This window comes from Coenobita brevimanus, chromosome 79 (genome assembly GCF_032717465.1).
Source record: "Coenobita brevimanus isolate Jiangsu-jjx chromosome 79, ASM3271746v2, whole genome shotgun sequence".
NCBI lineage: Eukaryota > Metazoa > Arthropoda > Malacostraca > Decapoda > Coenobitidae > Coenobita > Coenobita brevimanus.
In genome coordinates this window covers 7,685,110-7,707,240 of record NC_137032.1, presented here as the reverse complement: position 1 = coordinate 7,707,240, position 22,131 = coordinate 7,685,110, and the positions used below count along the sequence as shown (strand labels likewise).

Sequence of the window (22,131 nt, the reverse complement as noted above, 5' to 3'; positions counted from 1 at the left end):
CTCTACATGTCACCACTTCGGCGCTAACACCCACCGTCCATATTGAATACATGCTAGGGCTGTCTCATACAGGACTGGTGTATTGGTATTAGCGGGGGTATTTTTACGACATGTCGGCGGGTCTTCTGGTAGATCAGTAAAGCCTGATTTAATGAAATTCAAATCCTTAAACTGTTATATACAGTTACATATATATATATATATATATATATATATATATATATATATATATACACACGTCCATGTATATGAGCATGCACACTTTCATGCACAAGTGTATATATATATATATATATATATATATATATATATATATATATATATATATATATATATATATATAAATGTTTATTTTATTACATTTTTGTATTTTTTTTTTATTTTCTTATTTTTTTTATATATTTTTAACCTAATATTACTTATAAACAAAAATACAGAAAATTGTGCATGACAAATTAGCTGCACTGCAACCACAGTGGTGTGTTTATCCTTTATCCATCGAAAAATTTCAACGTCCGTGCTTGGAGGATGTGGGTCCTTCACTGATTAACATATACATACTTGGTAGTAGGCACGCTAGACGTTCTCTGGAAAGGATTCATTTGCAGGTGGGAGAGAGTTAAGATTTCGTATCGCTGTAGTTCCCTTGCCAAGCTTTGATGACCAGAGTCACAGGAGTCTCTGACATTCTGTAACAGTGCAGAACTCTGTAACACGTAACCAAGAATTTCGTGGCTTATTTCACCACAACTGACACTGATGCATGAGTGTCACCAAGATGTGACAACGACAACCCAGAACGCAATGCTTTTAGCGCAGCATCTTTCCCAATACTATAACTAGTAGCCACAGTGTCACATCCAGACAACTTATGAAGTGCAAGCAAATTCTCTATTATTGTGTCATGCTTGTCAACTGTCGTCTTTATGTCAACGACGGCTCGGTCTTTGATCGGTGATTGCATGATTATCGTTGTAGTGATGTTTTCTGTCAAGTAGCAATACAACAAGAGGATAAAAACATCTGTGTCATCTGAGATACAGCGCTTCCTTGCGGAAGGTCTTGAAGAAAGTGAAGTAGTTCTTGTATGATGACAACGCCAGCTTCTTCATGTCATGCCTCATACATGCCAGTGCATCATCTATCCCATCTTCCGGGTCATCAACCAGTGTAATGGATTTTGATCCTTTACACGAAAGATGAATATGCTAGATAACCCTGAAGATGTCAACATGTGCAGGTCTCCACCAAAGTATTCCTTGACTTTTTGAACTACAAACCATTTTGACATATTTGTACCGCCATATGTTCTGTATGTATCAAATAATTTTACAGAATTCTAAACACGTGTTTTGTATTCTGTCATAGCATGAAGAAGAGATTCCAACGCTCTATCCTTATCAGTTATCAGCATTGAATTTTCCAGTTGATGCTACTGAATTTGGCGATATGAACTTCGACCTGCATTCTACATGATATCTTGCATCAGCTGCATGGAGGTCATTGACAGCTCCCTCCAGACGAAGTCTAACATCAGCAGCCCACTCATCATTTTTTTCTGTACAGATGTTGAGGATGGAATTTGTGAATGAGTTTTTTTTTGTCTTTGTCCCAATAATTTCACGACACATATAAGCAGGTCTCCATCTTGATGGTATTTTAGGATCATTAATTAAGGAACATCTTCACACAAAAGATGCAGGGCCCGCGGAATGAAAATTGCTTGTCCAGCGAGAATCTTGTTTTTTTTAATGGACCTGGTTCACTAAACGCTTGTTTTTCATTTCTCTTTAGGTGTCTTTGTATATGCATGTTTGACGTACATGAGGAAACACATGACTTGTGGCACAGTATTTTAAAGTTCTCGTCTGTGACCATATTTCCTTCAAGGTGATATGCTTTCCCATTATTGTAAATTTTACTGCACCTAACATTGTTGCTAATCCTACTGCAGCCACATTCTAACAGTCGGTCTTGTTTATCACAGCAGTTGTATCTAATTGCGAAATAACAGAAGTGGTCAGTCATCGTTCATCTCTGCTTTATTAAGCATTCACCCTGCACCACATACTACATACTACTCTTCCACCAAAACCACCACCATGCATTGCACAGTTTTTCTACCTAAAAGTTAAATTCAATTATTTGATAATTAACGGAATAATCAAACATGATGTGTTATTGGACAACCACATTCATATAATGCTTGTACCTCTTCCTTTTCTTCTGCAAAATTTACTATGTCCAAGAAAGTATTATTCAGTACTGCCGCCACCAATCATTACCTGTCAACACACAAGATGCATGAATAAAATACCATGTGTTAGCAACACAAATGTAAGATAAATATACAGGAATAATGAGTGCAGCAGAAGCAAGCATGCAAAAATGCTATGAGCCAGTGTAATAAAACAATCATTTCGCCATTTCATTTACTAACTTGGTTTAGATGAGTGATCAGAAAAGCATTTCTATAGACATAATATTTTCATTGTCAAGTTATCCATAGAAATAATGGACACAGCACCATTGCTGTACATTTTGTTTGTTTTTTTTAAGCATCATTTTAGCATATTTCGCAATTGGCAGCCATCTTGGACGTCATCTTAAATTACTCTAAATGCTCAAAGGTGACAAGAGGGCACCCGGCAGATTCTTAATCTATACAAGACTATAGACAATACTTGAAGGTACCCCTTTATATCTTGATTTGGCTTCTGGGTCATTGTTTTAGTAGCTGTGAAACGTAAGATGGACACTTGTAAGAATGAAACTTTAAAAATACTTTTGAAGGTGAGCTGATCTACATACGTTATATAGGACGGTTGATTACTGACCGGTCTTGTGACGGTATAGAAACATTATGCCTACAAAATTGTTGGCAAACGTGTAGACAGGTTAATAATGTTGACAGGTGTGATGGTGGCAGTGTGTGGTGGTGCTGACAAATGTGATAACGGGTGTTGTGTTGGTGAAAGGTGTGGTGGTGTTAACAGGTGTAGCAATGGTGAGAGTTGATGATGGCATGAGTGTTGGTGGTGACAGGAGTTTTGGTGGTGCTTGATAGATGCAGTGATGGTGCTGACAAGTCTGGTGATACTAGAAGGTATGTTTGGTGCTGACAAGTGTGGTGGTGTTGACGGATGAGATTTTGGTAACAGGTGTGGCTGTACTGACAAGTATGGCAATAGTGACAGGTGTGGTAATGGTAACAAGTGTTGTGGTGGTAACAGGTGTGGTGGTGGTGATAGGTGTGGTGTTTGGTGACAGGTGTGGTAGTGGTGACAGGTGTGGTCATGTTGACAGATGTGGTCAAGGTGACAGGTGTGGGAGGGATAACAGGTATGGTAGGGGTAACGTTTGATAGTTTGTAACAGGAGTGGTGGTGGTGACAGGAGTGGTGGTGTTGACATATTTGGTAATGGTGACAGGGGAGGTAGGGGTGACAACTGTGGTAGGGGTGACATATTTGATAATGGTGACAAGTGTGGTGGTGTTGACAGGTGCGGTAGGGGTAAAGGGCGTGATAGTGATGACAGGTATAATAGGGGTGACATGTTTGGCAATGGTGACAGGTGTGGTAGGGGTGACAGGTGTGGTAGGGCTGACAGGTATGGTAGTGGTGACAGGTATGGTAGAGGTGACAAGTGTGGTGGTGTTGACAGGTGAGGGTGGGTGACGAGGACGCCAGTGACCGTGGCCGCCTGGTGTACCATCTGGCTGGTGATGGCGTGGACGACCAGCTTCCCAGGGACGCTGCCTTCACCATCAACGCCAACACCGGGGACCTCATCCTCCTCAGGGTAAGACATCAGCGTCATCATTACTGTCGTCATCGTCGTCATACTCATCATCAACATTACCGTTTATCACACGGAAAAATAAAGTGAGAGGATTCAGGAAAGAGAAAAGATGAATTTTAAAACACGAATTTGTTGACTGATATTCCATTTTCACTACCGAAATAATCGCAAACTCAACCCTATATTCCACTAGATGCTTCGGTTGGAGGATTCAGATGAAGAAAATACAATAGGAGTAGTTCACACATTCGTTCACCCATCATTCAGACCTTCAGTGTATTCTTGTCTTCACCTCAGTAGCTAAATCATTTACAGCTTATATTCCTTTTCAAGAAGAATGTTCCAGGCACCCACCGTGGGACGAAAAACATGACAAGGCAATATAATGGGCGGTCATTCCTATCCCATTTCAACAGTAAGGCAGTGCCCGTCAGTTTAAGCACACACACTCCATTTGTGTAACATTTTCGAATGCAGAATTAATAAGTCTTTCCAGTCTTTCATGTCTGCAACCGATCAGCTCTGCAGCCGTCTTCCCCAGTCTGGGTTTCTCTTCTCTTGTGACTCCAGTCTTTTACTCTTGGCGTGTCCAGGGATCTCGAAATAAGTGGATCGCCAGTATGCCTTTTTTTTTTCTTGTTATTCGGCTTCACACACACACACACACACACACACACACACACAGGTTCTAAGATGCTGAAAATCTCATAGCTTTAGAACAAGTAAAATAGTTGGTGTTATCAAAAAATAAAACAGTAATCCCACGTCGTGAGAAACTAGCCCGCTATGGTGGTACAAATCTAAACAGGCGGCTAGGGTGTGGCGCGACCCTCTGTACAGTGTTGCTATGTTTCCCAAACCCGCGATGTGAAACGGCTGTTATATATGTAAAAGGCATCACAAATAAGATAAACACATATGAATACATTGTTAACGTGTGCATTATAATATATGAAAGAACAGTAAACTTATTATGCATAAAATATTTATACCGCAATACAGACATATGGCATAAATATTTTACAGTGGTGCTAAAAAAAAAAAAAAAGGTAAACACTTTTATTGGCTTTTATCGTATTTCTGGAGTGGGTAATTATGTCACAATTATGATTATAAGATAATGTGCATGAATATAAATAAAAATATGCCAGTTTCTTAGTAAAAGAAAAAATAATACATTAAACCCTCGTGAGCGGCAACACTCACACACACCCAGACTAACCCGGCCAGAACTTCCTTGTGTCACTTTCCTTTGTGTCCTTACCTCCTGGGTGGTGTGGAAATAAAGTCAAATTTACAATATGTACATTATAATGTAAAAGAAAATAACCAAAATGTATCCTAAAACACCATAGATGAGAGAGAGAGAGAGAGAGAGAGAGAGAGAGAGAGAGAGAGAGAGAGAGAGAGAAGGGGAGGAGGAAGGGAGGCCAGGGGAGGTGTGATGGAGAGATGGAGGGAAGGAGGGAGAGAGTGATTGAATGAAAACAAATCATGGCGCTGCACCAGCGAGGTCATCCTGCGACAAATGTAAAACTATCTATCTATCTATAGCCCGACGCCCTAATCCCGCAAAGTGTGGCCGCAGACAAAACGCCTCCAAGTCGCTGTCACCCACCATTTGACTACCCTCCCCCCAACTCACCCCCCCCTCCCTCATATACCTCTCAACTCAAATGTAAAACTATAATAAATATTTTTAAATATAATTATAAAATAATATAATTTAATATATAATTTATAATATAATTTAAATATAATATATAAAGAAATGAAAGCATAAGCTTATAAGTCACTCATAAAAGAAACAAAATTCCCCACGGTGATGCACATCTCCCCCAGGAGTGAGAAAGAGAGAGGGGGGGGGAATCGCGCTTATGGAAAACGTGGCAACACGGTACAGAGCTTCATGCTCCACCCTAGCCGCCAGTTTAGATTTGTCCTACCATAGACACTAATAAACCAGTTAAGGACGATCATCCACTCCTAATTTGAATAATGTTGTCCGGCATTAGCTAACATTTCTAACACTATGAAAGGGTTGCTGGAGACTGATATTACCGTACACAGCCTTTAACCCTGAAGGAGTATTATCAGCGACATCTAAACAAAGTTGAACAAAATTGTTTTGCGGTGTGAAAAATCCAGTGGTTAATTTTGTTCATGGCCAATACTGGTTGAATTCATTACTTCTCATTCTATATTTTTTTCATGTTCACTTGTCCCAGATTTCCGTCCTTCTATTGATTATTTCACCTAGCTCAGTGACATAAAAAGACAATGTTACAACCCCACACCCTTTTCGTAGCACTGCTTGATTTGTATCATATGCTACTGTTAATTACTGTTATTACAAGTCAGCCTCTTAGGCAGGGATTTGTACGTAGTCCGAAATGTAAGAGAAATGCAAAACTTGCCCTATAAGGAAAGGGAAGTCACCCCTAAGCAGAATAAAATCGTCTCGTGGTATTAGAAGTAACATACCCTTAGTTAAGATTTCTGTTGCCGTCAGAGTTATTAGAGGCTAACTTTTTCCTCTCGATGACGAGACGCTTTTCAGTATGAGCATCAGGCGGTGCAAGTGATAAAATGCTTTATTTGCAGCAACAGGCATCCTAATGAATTTTGACAAATTTAACTGTATATCTTTTGAAAAGCAACGTTTAATTTTGAATATACAGTAGTCATATGTACACGAAGATACTCCATTAAGAGAACTGTGAGGTATTATAAAAAATCTAAACCCATTGCCGTTTTAAATACCATTTTGTTGCTGCTGTTATTTGTCTACATTTTACTCTTCCCTCATTTTTTTCCAGTATACCAGTGGCAGAATATGGCTATGATACGAATCATGTTCATTTTCATAGCACTTCTTTGTGACTAGACCATATGTTACTTTTATCATTTGTTACAGGTCAGCATTCAAGATATATAGCAAATGTATTCGTACGTTAAGTGGACTGATTATACTATCGTAATTGCTCTTAATCATAATTGACACCAAAATTTATCCTGACGCTGAGCCAGAGTTGGTGGTAGGTGGTGGCGACTATCGTTCACTCACTTGGTGATGTGCTGCCTACTCCTTCCCTCACCTTTATGTTTCTTTTTCCGTGTCTGCCCTCCTCTCTTCCCAGTTTTCCCATCTTTCCTGTCACTTTTTATTACTCTTCTTTCCGTTTCAGGTGGTTTTACCTTCAATGACGAGCCTAATGGTTTCCTGCAAGCCAAGAAACCGTTTGCAACAATGGGTGGTAGCCATAAAATCAATCCATACGTGTTCCTTACGTGTCAACAAGTGAGTTGGGGGAAAGTTAGTGCCCCTTCCTGTAAAACAGCTAACTCAAAGCAAACCGCCATCCCTTACTGGATTATGGCGTCAGGCTACAGATAGATAGATAGGTAGGTAGAACCAAAGTACATCCATGCTAAATAAAATTCTTTGTCTCACCCAGGCGTTGGACCGTGACCCCCCACGTGGGAGAGGAGTGTGGAGGGTGAAGGTGGAGGTGAGGGACGGCCAGAGGTGGAAGACAGGGCAAGATGAAGGGAGGAAAACCCACCATCCTACCGCCTCCGTCTGGCCCCAGCAACACTCACCCCACCTACACAACAGCCAGGCATCATGGGGACACCAAGAGCCTCACAAGGACGATCAGCGAGAAGGACCTACACACCCTTCGCACACAGGAGACTCAGCCTTGTCTTTCATTTTCTCATCTCAAAGTAACTCAAGTTCGACTGTCTTCTCATCCAGCACTTCTTTCATTGATTCCTCAAAGCTCTCTTCTCTGGAGATTGCATCAGTCTCGAGCCTTCAGGCAAAACAGGATGATTCTGACAGTAAATTCTCGGACAAAATGACTATGAGGCACGAGCGTGAGGTGTTTCCACAAGGCGTTCACAAGCGTCCTGATCATCAAAGCTTTTCCTCGAGCAGTGGTGTTGAGGCTATGAGAAGGCACACTGGGGGAGGAAATGCTGACATAACAACCCGGGAAGAAGGTAACAAATATGTAATTGATCATGATCAAGTAATCTTAGTAAAGAAAAACGAAAGCAACCGTTATCTAGTCAATCATACAATTTGTAATGAAGCCAGAGAAAGAAAACAAAGAACATTGTTAACAAGAAACGCGGAGAGAAAGCAAAGTCTAAAAGAGAACAAAATGCAAATTCTACTTACTCAGCAACTGCAGTCATTGCGCACTGTGTCTGAATTCGAAAACAGGGCATCCAAAGGAATAGATACCATTCTAGCTGCTTCTACAAGTTCTCAGGAATATTTCAAAAACGAAAGCTTGGCGGAATCACTGTCAGATAACGTTCAAAGAGTTAGGCGTCGAATCTCGTCAGGAAACAGAATAAGTTATCCTCGGCTTGTGAGGCAGATGGAAGGGAAGAGACGGAGGAAATCACAAATCACCTCCAAAAAAGACTGGTTACATTCAGATGAATTCATTGACGTTCCTACAAAGGATTTACATCCCAGATCTTCAAGCACGGACGAAGGGCATGCACTGAGCTCCTACTCCACTGATATCGACGGCATGAAGAGCCAGCAGGACCTAGAAACACTTCCAGGAAACTCTGGCAGGCAACAAAGTATTGCAGAGGAATTGCAACAGTATCATGGGACGGTACAACAGAACGCAACATTAGGACATCAGGTGTCAGAGAAGCAGAAGCAACAAGACTCAATAGAGAAGGATCTCAGATCATTAAAAGCAAGGACAACTAACAGGAAGTCAGTAACACTGCGGAGAAGACATGAACGCGATGCAATCATTCGCCCTGAGCAAGGAAAACGTTTGAGTGACAGAGAAAGCAAAGAACGGTACAAAAATCTCTTTAAACAAGATAATGGCCTAGAGGGGACAAAAAACAGACGCTTAAAGACATCAAGAAAACTCCGATCCAGCGCCCAACTACCCCCTAACACAAAACCTAACCCTACAGAGGGAAATCACAATAGGCCCAGCATATCGGAAGATAGCACATGTGGGGAGGCGAGTGATGTAGAAGTATACGATAGCGATGATGAAGGGTCGCATGTGGTTCACGTGGTGGAAACGGTGGTGACGGTGGTGGTGAAAGACATCAACGACAACTCCCCCGTTTTCCCCAACACCACTATGGTCGGCCACGTCCAGGAAAACGGACCTCCAGGTTAGTAAGCCAATGTAAATTCCTTCCCTCTCTCCTTGGCATATTGCCTCTAATTATCTTATTGACCCATTTCTCTCTCTCTCTCTCTCTCTCTCTCTCTCTCTCTCTCTCTCTCTCTCTCTCTCTCTCATCCCTAACACCCATTCCCTCTCTTTGCATTCAACTTACCTGTAATCACATTATCATCCCCGTGCGACTAGCACGTATTGTGTTTAAGTCGATGTGTGTGTGTGTGTGTGTGTGTGTGTGTGTGTGTGTGTGTGTGTGTGTGTGTGTGTGTGTGTGTGTGTGAATAAAATGGCTCAAAATGCTTTCAACCAATTTCAACCTAATTTGGTGTAATAGTTGAGGGTTTAGCCGCTTAGGAATCCCACTGTACTTTAGAACAATAGGTCAGAGGTCAAGCTTACAGGGCAAGTTCAATCCATGACCAAGCAAAATCACCTTTAACATATTCTTTTTCTTTTTTTTTCGATTGAGACCAGACTTCATGAAGTGGTTCCGGTTAAAATAAGAAAGGAATGAGTCAGCTTTTAGAATAATTAGTGGAAGATCAAGTTCACAGGGCTGTGTCAACGTTCGTCCCGTTTGAATGATGCTTAGCATAATAATTCGCAGTTATTATCCAATTTTGGCCATTTATGGAGGAACTGTTGATGGTCAGCCAAGTAGATAAATTTTAGAGCAGTAGGTCAAAAGGCAAGGTCGGCTTACACGTTTTTCCGATTTAGCCCAAACTCTTTGAAAACACTGAAGATATCTCAAGAACAGATAGATTAGATCTTTGAAAATAGTGAGCCAAAGTTTAGAGTCACATTGAAATGCTAGGGTCACAGGGCAAGGCCAGATTTCGACCCATGTGCCTGTGTGAGAACATAATAACTAAAACAGTTTTGAATAACATCACACGGTAAATCACCCTCTGATATGTGGGACTCGCACCACCTCACCATTGCAGGTCTAAAAGATGCTTGGCCATTATGTAATTATGACGTTTTTCTATCAGATACACATATCCTGACCTATTGCAGTGAGAGTGGTAGAGGTGCGAAGGTCTTTCTGATGACGATGATATATATATATATATATATATATATATATATATATATATATATATATATATATATATATATATATATATATATATATATATAGATATATATATATAGATATATATATATATATACTCTATATGTATATATATATATATATATATATATATATATATATATATATATATATATATATATATATATATATTGTTACGGAACAGAGAAAGATAATGTACACTTTAAGTGAGAATACTAAAAATCACTACTGTCCCGTAAAGTTCCAGGTTCAAAACAAAGAGTTAGGTAAAATTACCAGTTAAAGTTTAATGCTCAAACTAAGAACAAAACATTCAGGACTCATAAGGATAATGTAATGGCAAAAAAACAGGTTAAATATATGGTTAACTGCAATAGCCTCTATTAACACGAAATTAGCAAGAGTAAATATATCAAAGTCAGCCCTGATAAAATGAAAATACACTGGGTAATGCTCAGTTAATGCAGGATAAATTATAACAGATACAAAATATTATCAAAAATGAGTGATATAAAACCCTATATTAATCACAAAGTCCTCACTAGGCCCAAGAACCAACCCCATGCTACACAGTACAAGAAAAAATGCAACAACAGTTATACTCAAATTACACACAGCTGCTAGATGTTTGAAGATTTCTTGAGCACTCACAATAATAATAACTGTACAGGGGAGGACAGAGATGTGAACAAAATGAGGAGCAGATCTAAGTGGCAATGATGCAGAGACTGAGCTCATTATATAGGGGCCGGTAGAGCTTGATACAACTTGTAAGAAGGACGCGCAAATGAAGCCATGGGGACAAAGAGTTGACAATCCTGCTCTGAACTCCAGAAATGACGACTTACTCTACTATAACGGTAGAAGGGGGGGACTGAGGCAGAACACGCTCGTGATCAAACATGCAGCATACTGAGCATTAAAATTACACAAAGGATGATGAAATCGTAGGCTATGTAACAATATATATATATATATATATATATATATATATATATATATATATATATATATATATATATATACAGAAACTTCACTTCACAGTCAAGATATGTATACAAAATAAGCACAGAAGAAATGAAAGGAGAGACAGTGAGTACTTTCATATATATATATATATATATATATATATATATATATATATATATATATATATATATATATATATGGAGCCTCTGTGGTTCAGTGGTAGAGTGTGCGTTTCGTACACAGGAGAGCCAGGGTTCGCTCCCCGCCAGGGTAATAAACTTTGGGAGTGTTCACCCGGCCGCGTACTGCATTAGCGGACACAAGGGGTGCTGTGGTTGAACCAGTGTCGCTTACTATAAATTATGCTTGCACCCAATCGGCTTGCGCGGGCCGATTACACTTGGTTCACAGACTTCACACACATCCAAAGCCACTCCAACACTACAATTACACTTACAAGCACTTCTCACCCTACATACAATCTCTACCAGACAGCCTAAGCCACTTGGTAGAGATACATTGGCTGTATCATCCTGACTTCGGTTGGGATAGGCTGGTCTGGCAGTGGATACTCAAAAGGCTGATGATGATGTATATATATGTATATATAATATTAAACGACAGGTTGAATAATATATTACCATAAAGCACCTTCATCCTTGTGAGGACCGAACCCTTTCATTGCAGGTCTAAAATATGTGATTTTTACCATTCTTGGTGGAAACGTTGACTGTGAACCTAGGGTTGACATATATTTTTAAGAAAAACAGATCGAATGTCAAGTCACATAACAAGATGAACTTACACATCAGACTTTGTGGAAGGGTTCAGAATAAGATGCTAAAAAATGATTAAGAAACTACCATCATTCAGGTATATGTCAAGGTCGTAGGGAACGGTCAAATGTTAAGGTCATGGTAACATGGCACTGCCAACTTAGTTCCGATTGGATTTCGACGAAAAGTTGTGGAAGGGTTCAGGATAAAGCAAGGATGAAGGGGTTCACTTTTGAAACAACTCTGTGTTGGTCAAGGCCACAGTCAAAATTAAAAGTTCAGTCTTTAGAGCAATTGTTGGGCTCAGGAATACTGCACTGTGAGAAGTCATTCGTATTTATTGTTATTATTATTATTATTGTTGTTGTTGTTGTTGTTGTTGTTGTTGTTATTATTATTATTAATATTATTAATTATTATTATTATTATTTATTATTATTATTAGTATTATTATTATTATTATTATAGATTCCCATTGACACAACAAACCAACACACCCTCACTAAGCACACCATTCCCCCTCGTCCCCAGACATCACATTCTGTATGCACATATATACTCTCACCACAACCTGACGGAGAGAAACCAAACTCCCTTCACATCATTATTATCTCGCTTTTACGGATTCCGGCGAAGTTTTGTTTTTGGTTGAATTTTTTTGTTTCTTAGCAACATTATAGAAAAATGGCTGAATGAAATTACATGGAACATTCAGGACATGTGGGCACTGGCCCCAAAAGGAAGTGATTAATTTTTGGAGGTAATCAAATGACCCTGAAGGGTCAAAATCAAGGCCACGGATTTTCAGAGGGCTCTAACTTGAAACGAGTTGAAGAGTGAGGCACTTACTGTTATCAGCATACAGGAACTCCCATATGTGCTTTTATTTAGCACAAAACCGTTGACCTTGAATGACTTGAAAGGTCAAACTCAAGGTCACGGATAGTCAGGGGGCTGTAACTCGAAACTGGTTGCAGATGGATATTTACTATTATAAACAAATAGGATGTCCCATATGGGCTTTTAATTGGTACCATAACCTTTGACGTTAAGTGGCCTTGAAAGGTCAAACTTAAGATTACGGATTTTCAGAGGGCTATAGCTTGAAGAAGTTCCATTTCTTTTGCACCATTTCATTAGACTGAAATTGTTTACTGACAATAAATGGCAGTACCGATACTGTATCTAGCAGCAATAAAATAACTGCTATCGGGCAAGGTTTACGGTGCCTGATACCACTTATTATCATCACGGTCTATATACATTCGAAACCACAGTGACCAAACATCGTTTACATAAGTTACCAGAAAGGGGTTTGGAAAGAGGTCACTAAAGAAACAGAACAACACTTCAGCACACTGAACAATGCAACAGTAAAAAACATTCAGAGGCACATAACGATATTAAACACCATACTTAAAGCAGAAAAACACCCCATTCAACAAGGCATCAGAGTACCCTGCAACTCAATCTTTGCAACGGAGATTGCTCGCCTCATAAAACAATGCGACTCACCTAAACACAACTCTCTCTCTCTCTCTCTCTCTCTCTCTCTCTCTCTCTCTCTCTCTCTCTCTCTCTCTCTCTCTCAGCACACACACACACACACACACACACACACAAAGGTTCCAGTACTTAACAAAAACGGCAACAAATATACCACAAACAAAACAAAAAACTGGAAAACCTTTGTAACTACACTCAGTCTCTCCAGAGACACGTCCCGGATCTATACAACCCTTAACAGTATCACTGAATCACCAAGATGCACCTCCTAGACTCTTGCTGCCATCACCTCCAAGACCCAACAAATCTCTTCTTACAGAGAACAACCACATACTCTAAAACCACTACAAAGACTTAATTCGCCTTAGAACAACATGCACTGAATGTGAGAAACATCTGTGCATAGGCAGGCCTCTTACTTGAACAAAATGTTAGTCCCTTCACTCCAGAATGGTCACATAACTTTAAGTAACACAGGGCCAGATCGCATCAGCAACTTACACCTGAATCATTAAGGACCACACGGCCTCAAGGCCCCCACATTCTTCAGCTACTCTTCATACGCACATTGTAGCATTCTCGGCTTAGGGAGACATAAAACCATCTGTCTATCACCTATCTATATACAGCCGGACGCCTTAATCCCGTAAGAGATGGCTACAAACAATTTGCCTCCATGTCGCCCTTTCCCCTGCCATTTCGCTGTCTTTCCCGCAATCTACACCCCAATCTCTCTTCTCCAACCCTCCATCTCATCCTCGGTCTCTCCCTTTCTCCCCCTCTCCACCTCACACACATACACTCTCCTAGTTAGTCTCTCACTCCCCATCCCCTCCCCAAACCACTTAAGTGTATTTCTACTAACGCTTTCTGTCACATCCACATCCACATCACAACGCTCCTTCACTTTCCCATTTGTCGGTCTGTCTCTCCTTGTAACTCCACCTGACCTCTTAAATAACTAATTTCCACAGATCTCATTCTTGACGTGTGTCATTACAGCAAGGTTCAACTTCACATCCATACATTAGAGTGGGGATCAGAATACTGGCATGCAGCGACCTTTTTACTTCCATGTTCACTTCCCTATTTCATATCGCTGCTTTCAATGAGCCAGCAACGATTTGTTTCCCTGATGTACCCTTTCCAGCACTTCATCCTCGAAATTTCCATCCTTACAAATCACACTACCCAAGTACATTAATGTACTCATATTTTCCATTTCCTTAACATCACACTACCCAAGTATATTAATGTAATCATATTTTCCATTTCCTCAATATCCAGCCTCATTGTGCATTCAGTTACTTTGTTTCTTTCAAAAACCACAGTTTTGCTCCTCTCTACACCTACTGTACATTTAGATTCCGCTTCTGACATACTCTCCCAGACCCATTCACCAAACCTTAAGTTCCCCTTCGTAATCATTTAACAAAACAGAAACAAATGCAAACAGTAAAACAGTACACCCATCACAAACATCAACACCGCTGTGCACATTTTCAATACAATCATACAAAACGCAGACAAAAGACACATCCCTAGAGGCAACAGAAAGAGACACAACTCCAACTTCACACCAGAAATTCAAGGCCTCATCAGACAACGGGACACACTGCGACACTCCCCAACACCCCATACACAAGACACCATACAACAAATACAAGAACTCAACACTCAGATAAACAGTAAAATATCAGAACAGCAAACACTAAACTGGAAAAGTTACCTCCAAACACTTGACCACATAACAAACATCAGCAAACTCTACACAACACTAAACAGCATCACACTTTCCAACAGCAACACCACACAATCACACGCTGCCATCACAACAACAGACGCCATACCCTCAAACAAACAATAGCAAACACTCTCATCAATCACTTTTCACAAGTCAGCCATCTAACCCCCCATCCGGAAGACCGACGTATCATCAGACGTAAGAGACAGTTCCCCACAGAACCACGCACCTTTCACTTACAACCAGAAAAGCACATCATTAACAACCTCAAGCACTCATCTGCCTGTGGACCAGACAACATAAGCAACATTCACCTTAAACACCTAGGACCACAAGGCATACAAGCACTCACCAACATATCAAACTACAGCTACTCACACAACATAATACCCAACATCTGGAAGCCTGGCACTATCATCACTATCCCTAAACCCTACAAAGACCCCACGTTACCCTCCTCACATCGCCCCATCACACTCCTCTGCACCCCCTCTAAAGTCACTGAACGACTGATACTACAACTAGTCACACCTCACATTCTCCTAGCCCAGTCACAACATGGATTTAGGCCACTACACTCCACAAACACCCTTCTTACAGACCTTACACAGAGAGTTTTCGATGGCATGAATTCAGCTAGGCCACCACACAGAACACTCCTAGTCACACTAGACATTAGCAAAGCTTTTGATGCCATCCCCCGCCACAACCTCACAAACAAAATACTCAACACAAACATGCACAATAACACAAAAAGATGGCTGGCAAACTTCTTAGGAGGCAGATGTGCACACGCAACATTTGCCGGTCAGTCTTCTAACATCAGAAACTTCACAAACGGCATTCCCCAAGGATCTGTTTTGTCCCCTACACTCTTTAATCTATACATGCACGACGTACCCACACCCCACACACCACAGATACACATTGCTTCCTATGCAGATGATATAACACTTACATGTACACACCAAAACGCAAACGCAGCTGCACACATCATTCAACCTTACCTCAAGACACTACACGAATGGTTCACCACAAACAGGCTCAAAATAGCCCCAGCCAAATCTACAGTGACTCTTCTCACAAACTGGACAGCAGAACACAGTCACATCCCACACCTCACCATAAACAACACTCCCCTACCACACACACACACACACACACACACACACACACACACACACACACACACACACACAATCCTTGGTGTAACATACAATACATCAATGTCATTTAAACAATACGTCACAAACATTAAAAATAAAATAACACCAAGACTCAATGCTTTGAGGTCACTTACCCATACAACATTCGGACACAACAAAGAAACCACCACCACAGTATACAAACAATACATACGTTCAGTGATGAATTATGCAAGCCCTGCCTGGGCTTCTAACCTGAACAAAACACACTACAACACTCTACAGACCATACAGAACAAGGCCGTAAAAATAATCACGCGCTGCACAGCTACTACACCCACAGACCACCTACATCAAGAAACCAAAGTCCTCAAAGTCAAGGATCACCTAGACATGAGAGGCACCCAGTTTCTTGCTGCAGCCTCCACAAACCCACAACATCCACTACAGTACATGGCAGCATATCCACCCACACCAAGGAACATCAAAACAACACCCAGCACACGATACCATACACAAATACTGTCATCTCTCCCCCCTCGCCCACCTCAGACCAGCTTCCAGAAGCATATCCACACTCAAATCACTCGCCGCTCCATTCAGTCACTTAAAGACAACACACAGCTGCATGCACGGCCTCCTGACATCCACCCTCCTGAATCCTATCTCCCTCGTGAGGACAGGGTCCACCTGGCCAGGCTGAGATGTGGGCACCATCCAGCCCTCTTAAGCTACCAGAATAGGCTGGATGACTCCGTCGCTGATGCCTGTCCAAGATGCAACACAGCACCCCATACTATTAAGCACATTATGGAAGACTACATTGCACACAATCACCTACGTCAACAACACAACATACACTCTTTGAGAGCTCTGTGGGAAAGCCCGGTCTCGGCCATGGCCTTCCTAAGGGACTCGGGGCTGTTCGACCAGACTGCCTAGGAAACAACTACTACAACTACTACACTCTGTCTACCTATTGCCAGACTCCTCAATCCCGCAAGGGGTGAACACAAACAAATCGCCTCCATGTCGCCCTGTCCCCTGCCATTTCACTGGCCTCCACCCAACTCACACCCCTCTCTCATATACCTTTCCAACCTATCCTTCTATTTCATCCTCGGCTTCCCCATCCCTCTCCCCCTCTCCACCTCACTTACATACACTCTCGACCTTAGTCTCTCGCACTCCATCCTCTCCACACGGCCAAACCACCTCAACGTATTTCTCCTGAGCTTTCTATCACATCCACATCCACACCACAATGCTCCTTCACCTCCTCATTTGTCAATCTGTCTCTTCAGGTAACTCCATATGCTCTTCGCAAATAATTCATTTCCACTGCTCTCAATCTTGACTTGTGTCTTTCTAACAAGGTCCAAGCTTCACTTCCAAATGTCAGAGTTGGTATCACAATGCCATCATGCATCGACTTTTTTCATTTCCATGCTCACTTCCCTGTTTCTCATCACTGCTTTCAAAGAAACAAAAACCTTTCGTTCCTGCTGTCCCCTTTCAAGCACTTCATCGTCTAAAATGTCATCCTTATCCATCACACTACCCAGGTATTTGGATACACTCGCATTTTCCATTTCCTCATCATCCAACCTTACTGTACATTCAGTGACTTCCTTTCTCTCGAAGAAAGATTCCGTTCCTTACACACTCTCCCAAACTCATTCATCAGGCCTTGCAGCTCCACTTCGTTGTCACTTAATAATACAGTATCATCTGCAAACAACATTACAGGAGGTTTAATAAAGCCGCTCTCTCTCTCTTTTGGGTCGCTCCAACATTCATTGCTCCCTACCTAGTATCTCTTTTATAACCCCATCCATATACATATTAAGCAACCTTAGAGACATGACACATCCCTGTTTCATTCCAAAATTCAGATAGAGAAAATCACAGTTCGCTGTCCACACGCAATGCAGCCTTAGCACCATCATAGATACTCTTCACGGCGGGGAGAGAGAGAGAGAGAGAGAGAGAGAGAGAGAGAGAGAGAGAGTCTGCTCATGACTAACTAGTATCGAGGAGAGAGAGATATGTGGTGAATGCAGGGAAAGGAGGATCCTGGAAGTACCCAGCTGTTTCCGGGTGATATTATTGGTAGCTGATTCAGTTAATACTGTGTGTGCAAAAGTGCATGATAGGAGGAACTTTGAGTGAACGGGAGTTAGACCAAGGTGATCATCAGCGTGTGCTCATAGTTTTGCTGCCACTGTTCCATTAAAATTCTTCCTGTTTCTTTTTCCTACAATATGTTTACACGGAGCACTTACCTTTCTACCTCAGAAAAGCCTTTTACTCTCTCATCTATCCAAAACTCAAATATTTATCAAAATTAAACTTCACTTTCCATTCCTCTAATTGCTGCTTTCAGTATCAAAATTTCGCTCTTCCATTACTCATCCACTCACGTACAAAATCCAGCATTGTCAATGTTCCAACACTGCCTTGGAATTTACTTTCCACACTCCACAGCTTGTGTTTACCTATGTGTTGAAATACTATACCTGCAATATTTTAACCTCATTCAACATAAATGCCTTTACAAAGCATTTAACAATGCCATTCTCGCTTGACATTCTAAAATTACATAGTATCTCTTCTTTTTTGCCATCTTCTATTGCATTCACAGCACACGCTAGAATTTTCAACATATTTTTATCCTTATCCTACTTATCATCAGTAAATAAAGGGGTAGGATCCACGAACAAGAAAAAGGGTTCACAAGAGTAGGAAAAGTTTCATTTACTTTGCAAAACAGGAGCTGATGGATAACATTGTTGTGTCTGGTGGTGCGCAGATCTTCGATGATAGCAAAGAATGATATGCATAGTTGGAGATTGGGAGGCAGCAGGTGCTGATACAATACCTACCTTCCCTTCCATTATCAAAGTGCCACACACTCATGTTTGCGATAATGGGATTCCACTCCTCTTTAGCTTCAGCTAGTTGCATCCCACCGATTATTGTCCCTCCCCCTCCCACAGTTATATTTTATCAATCGACTCACACTGCCTTCCAGTCACCTTTCTTTCTAGTAGCCTTGAAGTTACACTCAGGTTTTCCAGTTGTTCATTTTTCATAACAGGACCCAGCAGGAAGGAGCACTTAGACAGCACAAAACCATCTCCTACCAGCGGACATAAATTACGGTATAAACATTTTATTTTGCCCAGCGACATATTTCTTCGACTAGTTCTTCTTAAACTCGAATTTCTCCCCTCATGCCTGACCATTAACCTACAAAAAGTTTGGCTCAGATTGGATCAGAGCGACTGAGATGACCTCTTGTGACCGTGGCAATCTGACCTTTCCCTGTAACCTTGACATTTGACCGATTCTTCTGGAAAGTGAGTTCTTGTATCCTTGCCTTATCCTAAAAATTTCCACAAAATTAGGTCTAACTGGACTCGTTTTTAATTAAGTGGACCTTGCCGTGTGACCTTGACCGATGACCCACTAAACTCAAGAACAATACGTAAGTCTTTTTGATGAACAGTCCTCCACCAAGTTTGGTCCAAATGGGATCAAATCTGGTTTAGTAATTTTTTTCATTCTCAGACACCCGGGTCGAATTCTGATAGCATCCCTGTCACCTCACCTTTCCACTGGTTTTCCAAATCACATCACTTCATTCCTGCCTTCCCCTCACCCCTTGCACTAAATTTAGGTTCAGTCTAATTAACAGTGCTTAAGGTGATCTAGCATGGTCAGACTTTGACTCACCCTTGTGACCTTGACTTTAAACCTTTTGTTTTAAAAACAATACGTCAACCCACTGTTTCACCCTCAACTGTTACACCATATTTGGCTAAAATCTGAAAAAGAAAATGGTCATAATACACACACACACAAACACACACACACACACACACACACACACACACAACACACACACACACACACACACACACACACACACACACACACACACACACACACACACACACACACCTCGCTGGTGCAGTGGTAACGTTCTCGCTTGCCATCTAGTAGACGGGAGTTCGCGCCTCGCTCAGGTTGCGAAAAGTTTCACTGACGAAGTGGGTGGTTACTGTCCCCCTTGAGCAAGGGGACGGGTGTGAGCGTGTGTGAAGGTCACAGCCTTGCCCTTAGATCGGACTATATGAGCTCTCAGCTCCCATCCGGGAGGGTAAAGTGCTGACGATCACGACCATCAAGTGATCCTGACCGACCCGGTGAATTACACACACACACACACACACACACACACACACTCACTCCACTTTCGCTTTGGGAGCGGGGATGAAAAATGCTTACTTGTCTCTCCCTGATCTTCATAATTACTCTTCCACTTCCCACCCTCTCGAACACCACTTCATTCGTCTTCCTCTCAGCCCAGGAAATTTTCAGAACTATTCTCGAACTCATCACTTCTATTATGTCAGTTCTTCCCTCCATTATGCTGCTGATAGTCCAAGCCTCCGCTCCTTTGAGCAATATGGAGGAAGCATGTTTTGACCACTCTTGTACTCGTACCAGTCGAAGGTGCCCGTTCGTCAAGAAATGTCTCATCCTATCAAACGCCATCTTTACCAGTGCACAGACAGAGGACTTTTTTGGTAACTTTTTACAATACTAAAACTAGATACAGAACACACAGCCGCTGATTAGGTGTGGACGATAAAAGTATATTACTTTTATGTATCCATATTTTATCGTTGGCTATACGTAACGAAAACAGTTACCTAGCTAATTTTGTCTTCATAATGAGTAAACACTTACTATTAAAAACGTAGCACAACGTTTCAAACAAGTAATTTTAAGTAGCCAACTTTTTACAGCAGATGCGTCAAGGAAGAAGGAAAAAGTATAATCATTTAGTATATGGAGTTACTTGGAAAGACACTGACAATTGAGGAAGTGAAGAAGCCTTGTGGTGTGAATGTGGATGCGATAGAAAGCGTTATGAGAAATACATTGAGGTCGTTTGGCCATGTGGACAGGATGGAGAGCGAAAGACTAACAAGGAAAGTGTATGTGGGTGAGGTGGAAGAAGGGAGAGAGAGGTGGAGACTCAGGATGAGGTGGAGGGATGGAGTGGAGAGGTATATGAGAGAGGGGGGGGGGTGCGCTTGGGGGAGGGCAGCGAAATGGTGGTGGACAGCAACATGGAGGTGATTTGTTTGCAAGCCACCCCTTACGGGATCTAGGCGTCTGGCTATAGATAGGTAGCATCATGAAGCCACTCTTTCTCTCAGTGACAGCATGTATCACGTCTGGTATGACTGCCACAAAGGGTCAGCACAAGCTATGCTACATGACCATCTCCCCAACACAAACTACCACCTCAGTCCTCCACCAATCCAGCCAACTGTGAGACTTCAAATTCTCAGGGCCAATTAAGACACTTTATGTTTTGATGAAATTATGAAACAATTTACCCATTTCAGCAACATAAGACTAATATTTATTTTTTTAAAAAATAAGGTGCTTCTTAATCCTCACTCATAAAGGGTTTTTCAGGAATGAAGTATGCACCCTAGGTGGTAACCCCATGTATTGGGTTAAACTGACACCAATATATTTCTGTAAAATAATCATGACATTCAAAACACTGAAGCTTCATATAACAGTGTCTTTCTTGTTAGGATATCATAATATCTTCATCCTACCACATTCACCCAAGATTATGTATATGTGTTAACATTTTGAGAAAATGTATCAACCCGATAAATCTCTTATTAACTGTATCACAAACGTTTCTAAATCACCCATCCTTTCGATTCAGTGATGTTGTGCCCAGCATTTTTTTTTTCTGCCTTTCTGTATATTCGTAAGGTAGCTCAGGGGTCAGATTCACACCCATCCATTACACCATTATTGTCGGAACGAAGCTAAGTTACATGCAGTAAATCAAAAAGATATTTTTATGGAAACTGGAAGACACATTT

At 41.2% G+C, this 22,131-nt stretch overlaps 1 protein-coding gene across 1 annotated transcript in view; it reads left to right on the top strand.

The window, feature by feature from the left end:
• Positions 1-22,131, top strand: part of LOC145408996 (putative neural-cadherin 2) — a 364,003-nt gene that overhangs the window by 94,287 nt on the left and 247,585 nt on the right. The window contains exons 5-6 of the mRNA XM_080279567.1: positions 3,666-3,803; positions 7,262-8,975. Of these exons, the coding sequence (XP_080135693.1) occupies positions 3,666-3,803; positions 7,262-8,975 (1,852 nt within the window). The remainder of the gene's footprint in view (positions 1-3,665; positions 3,804-7,261; positions 8,976-22,131) is intronic.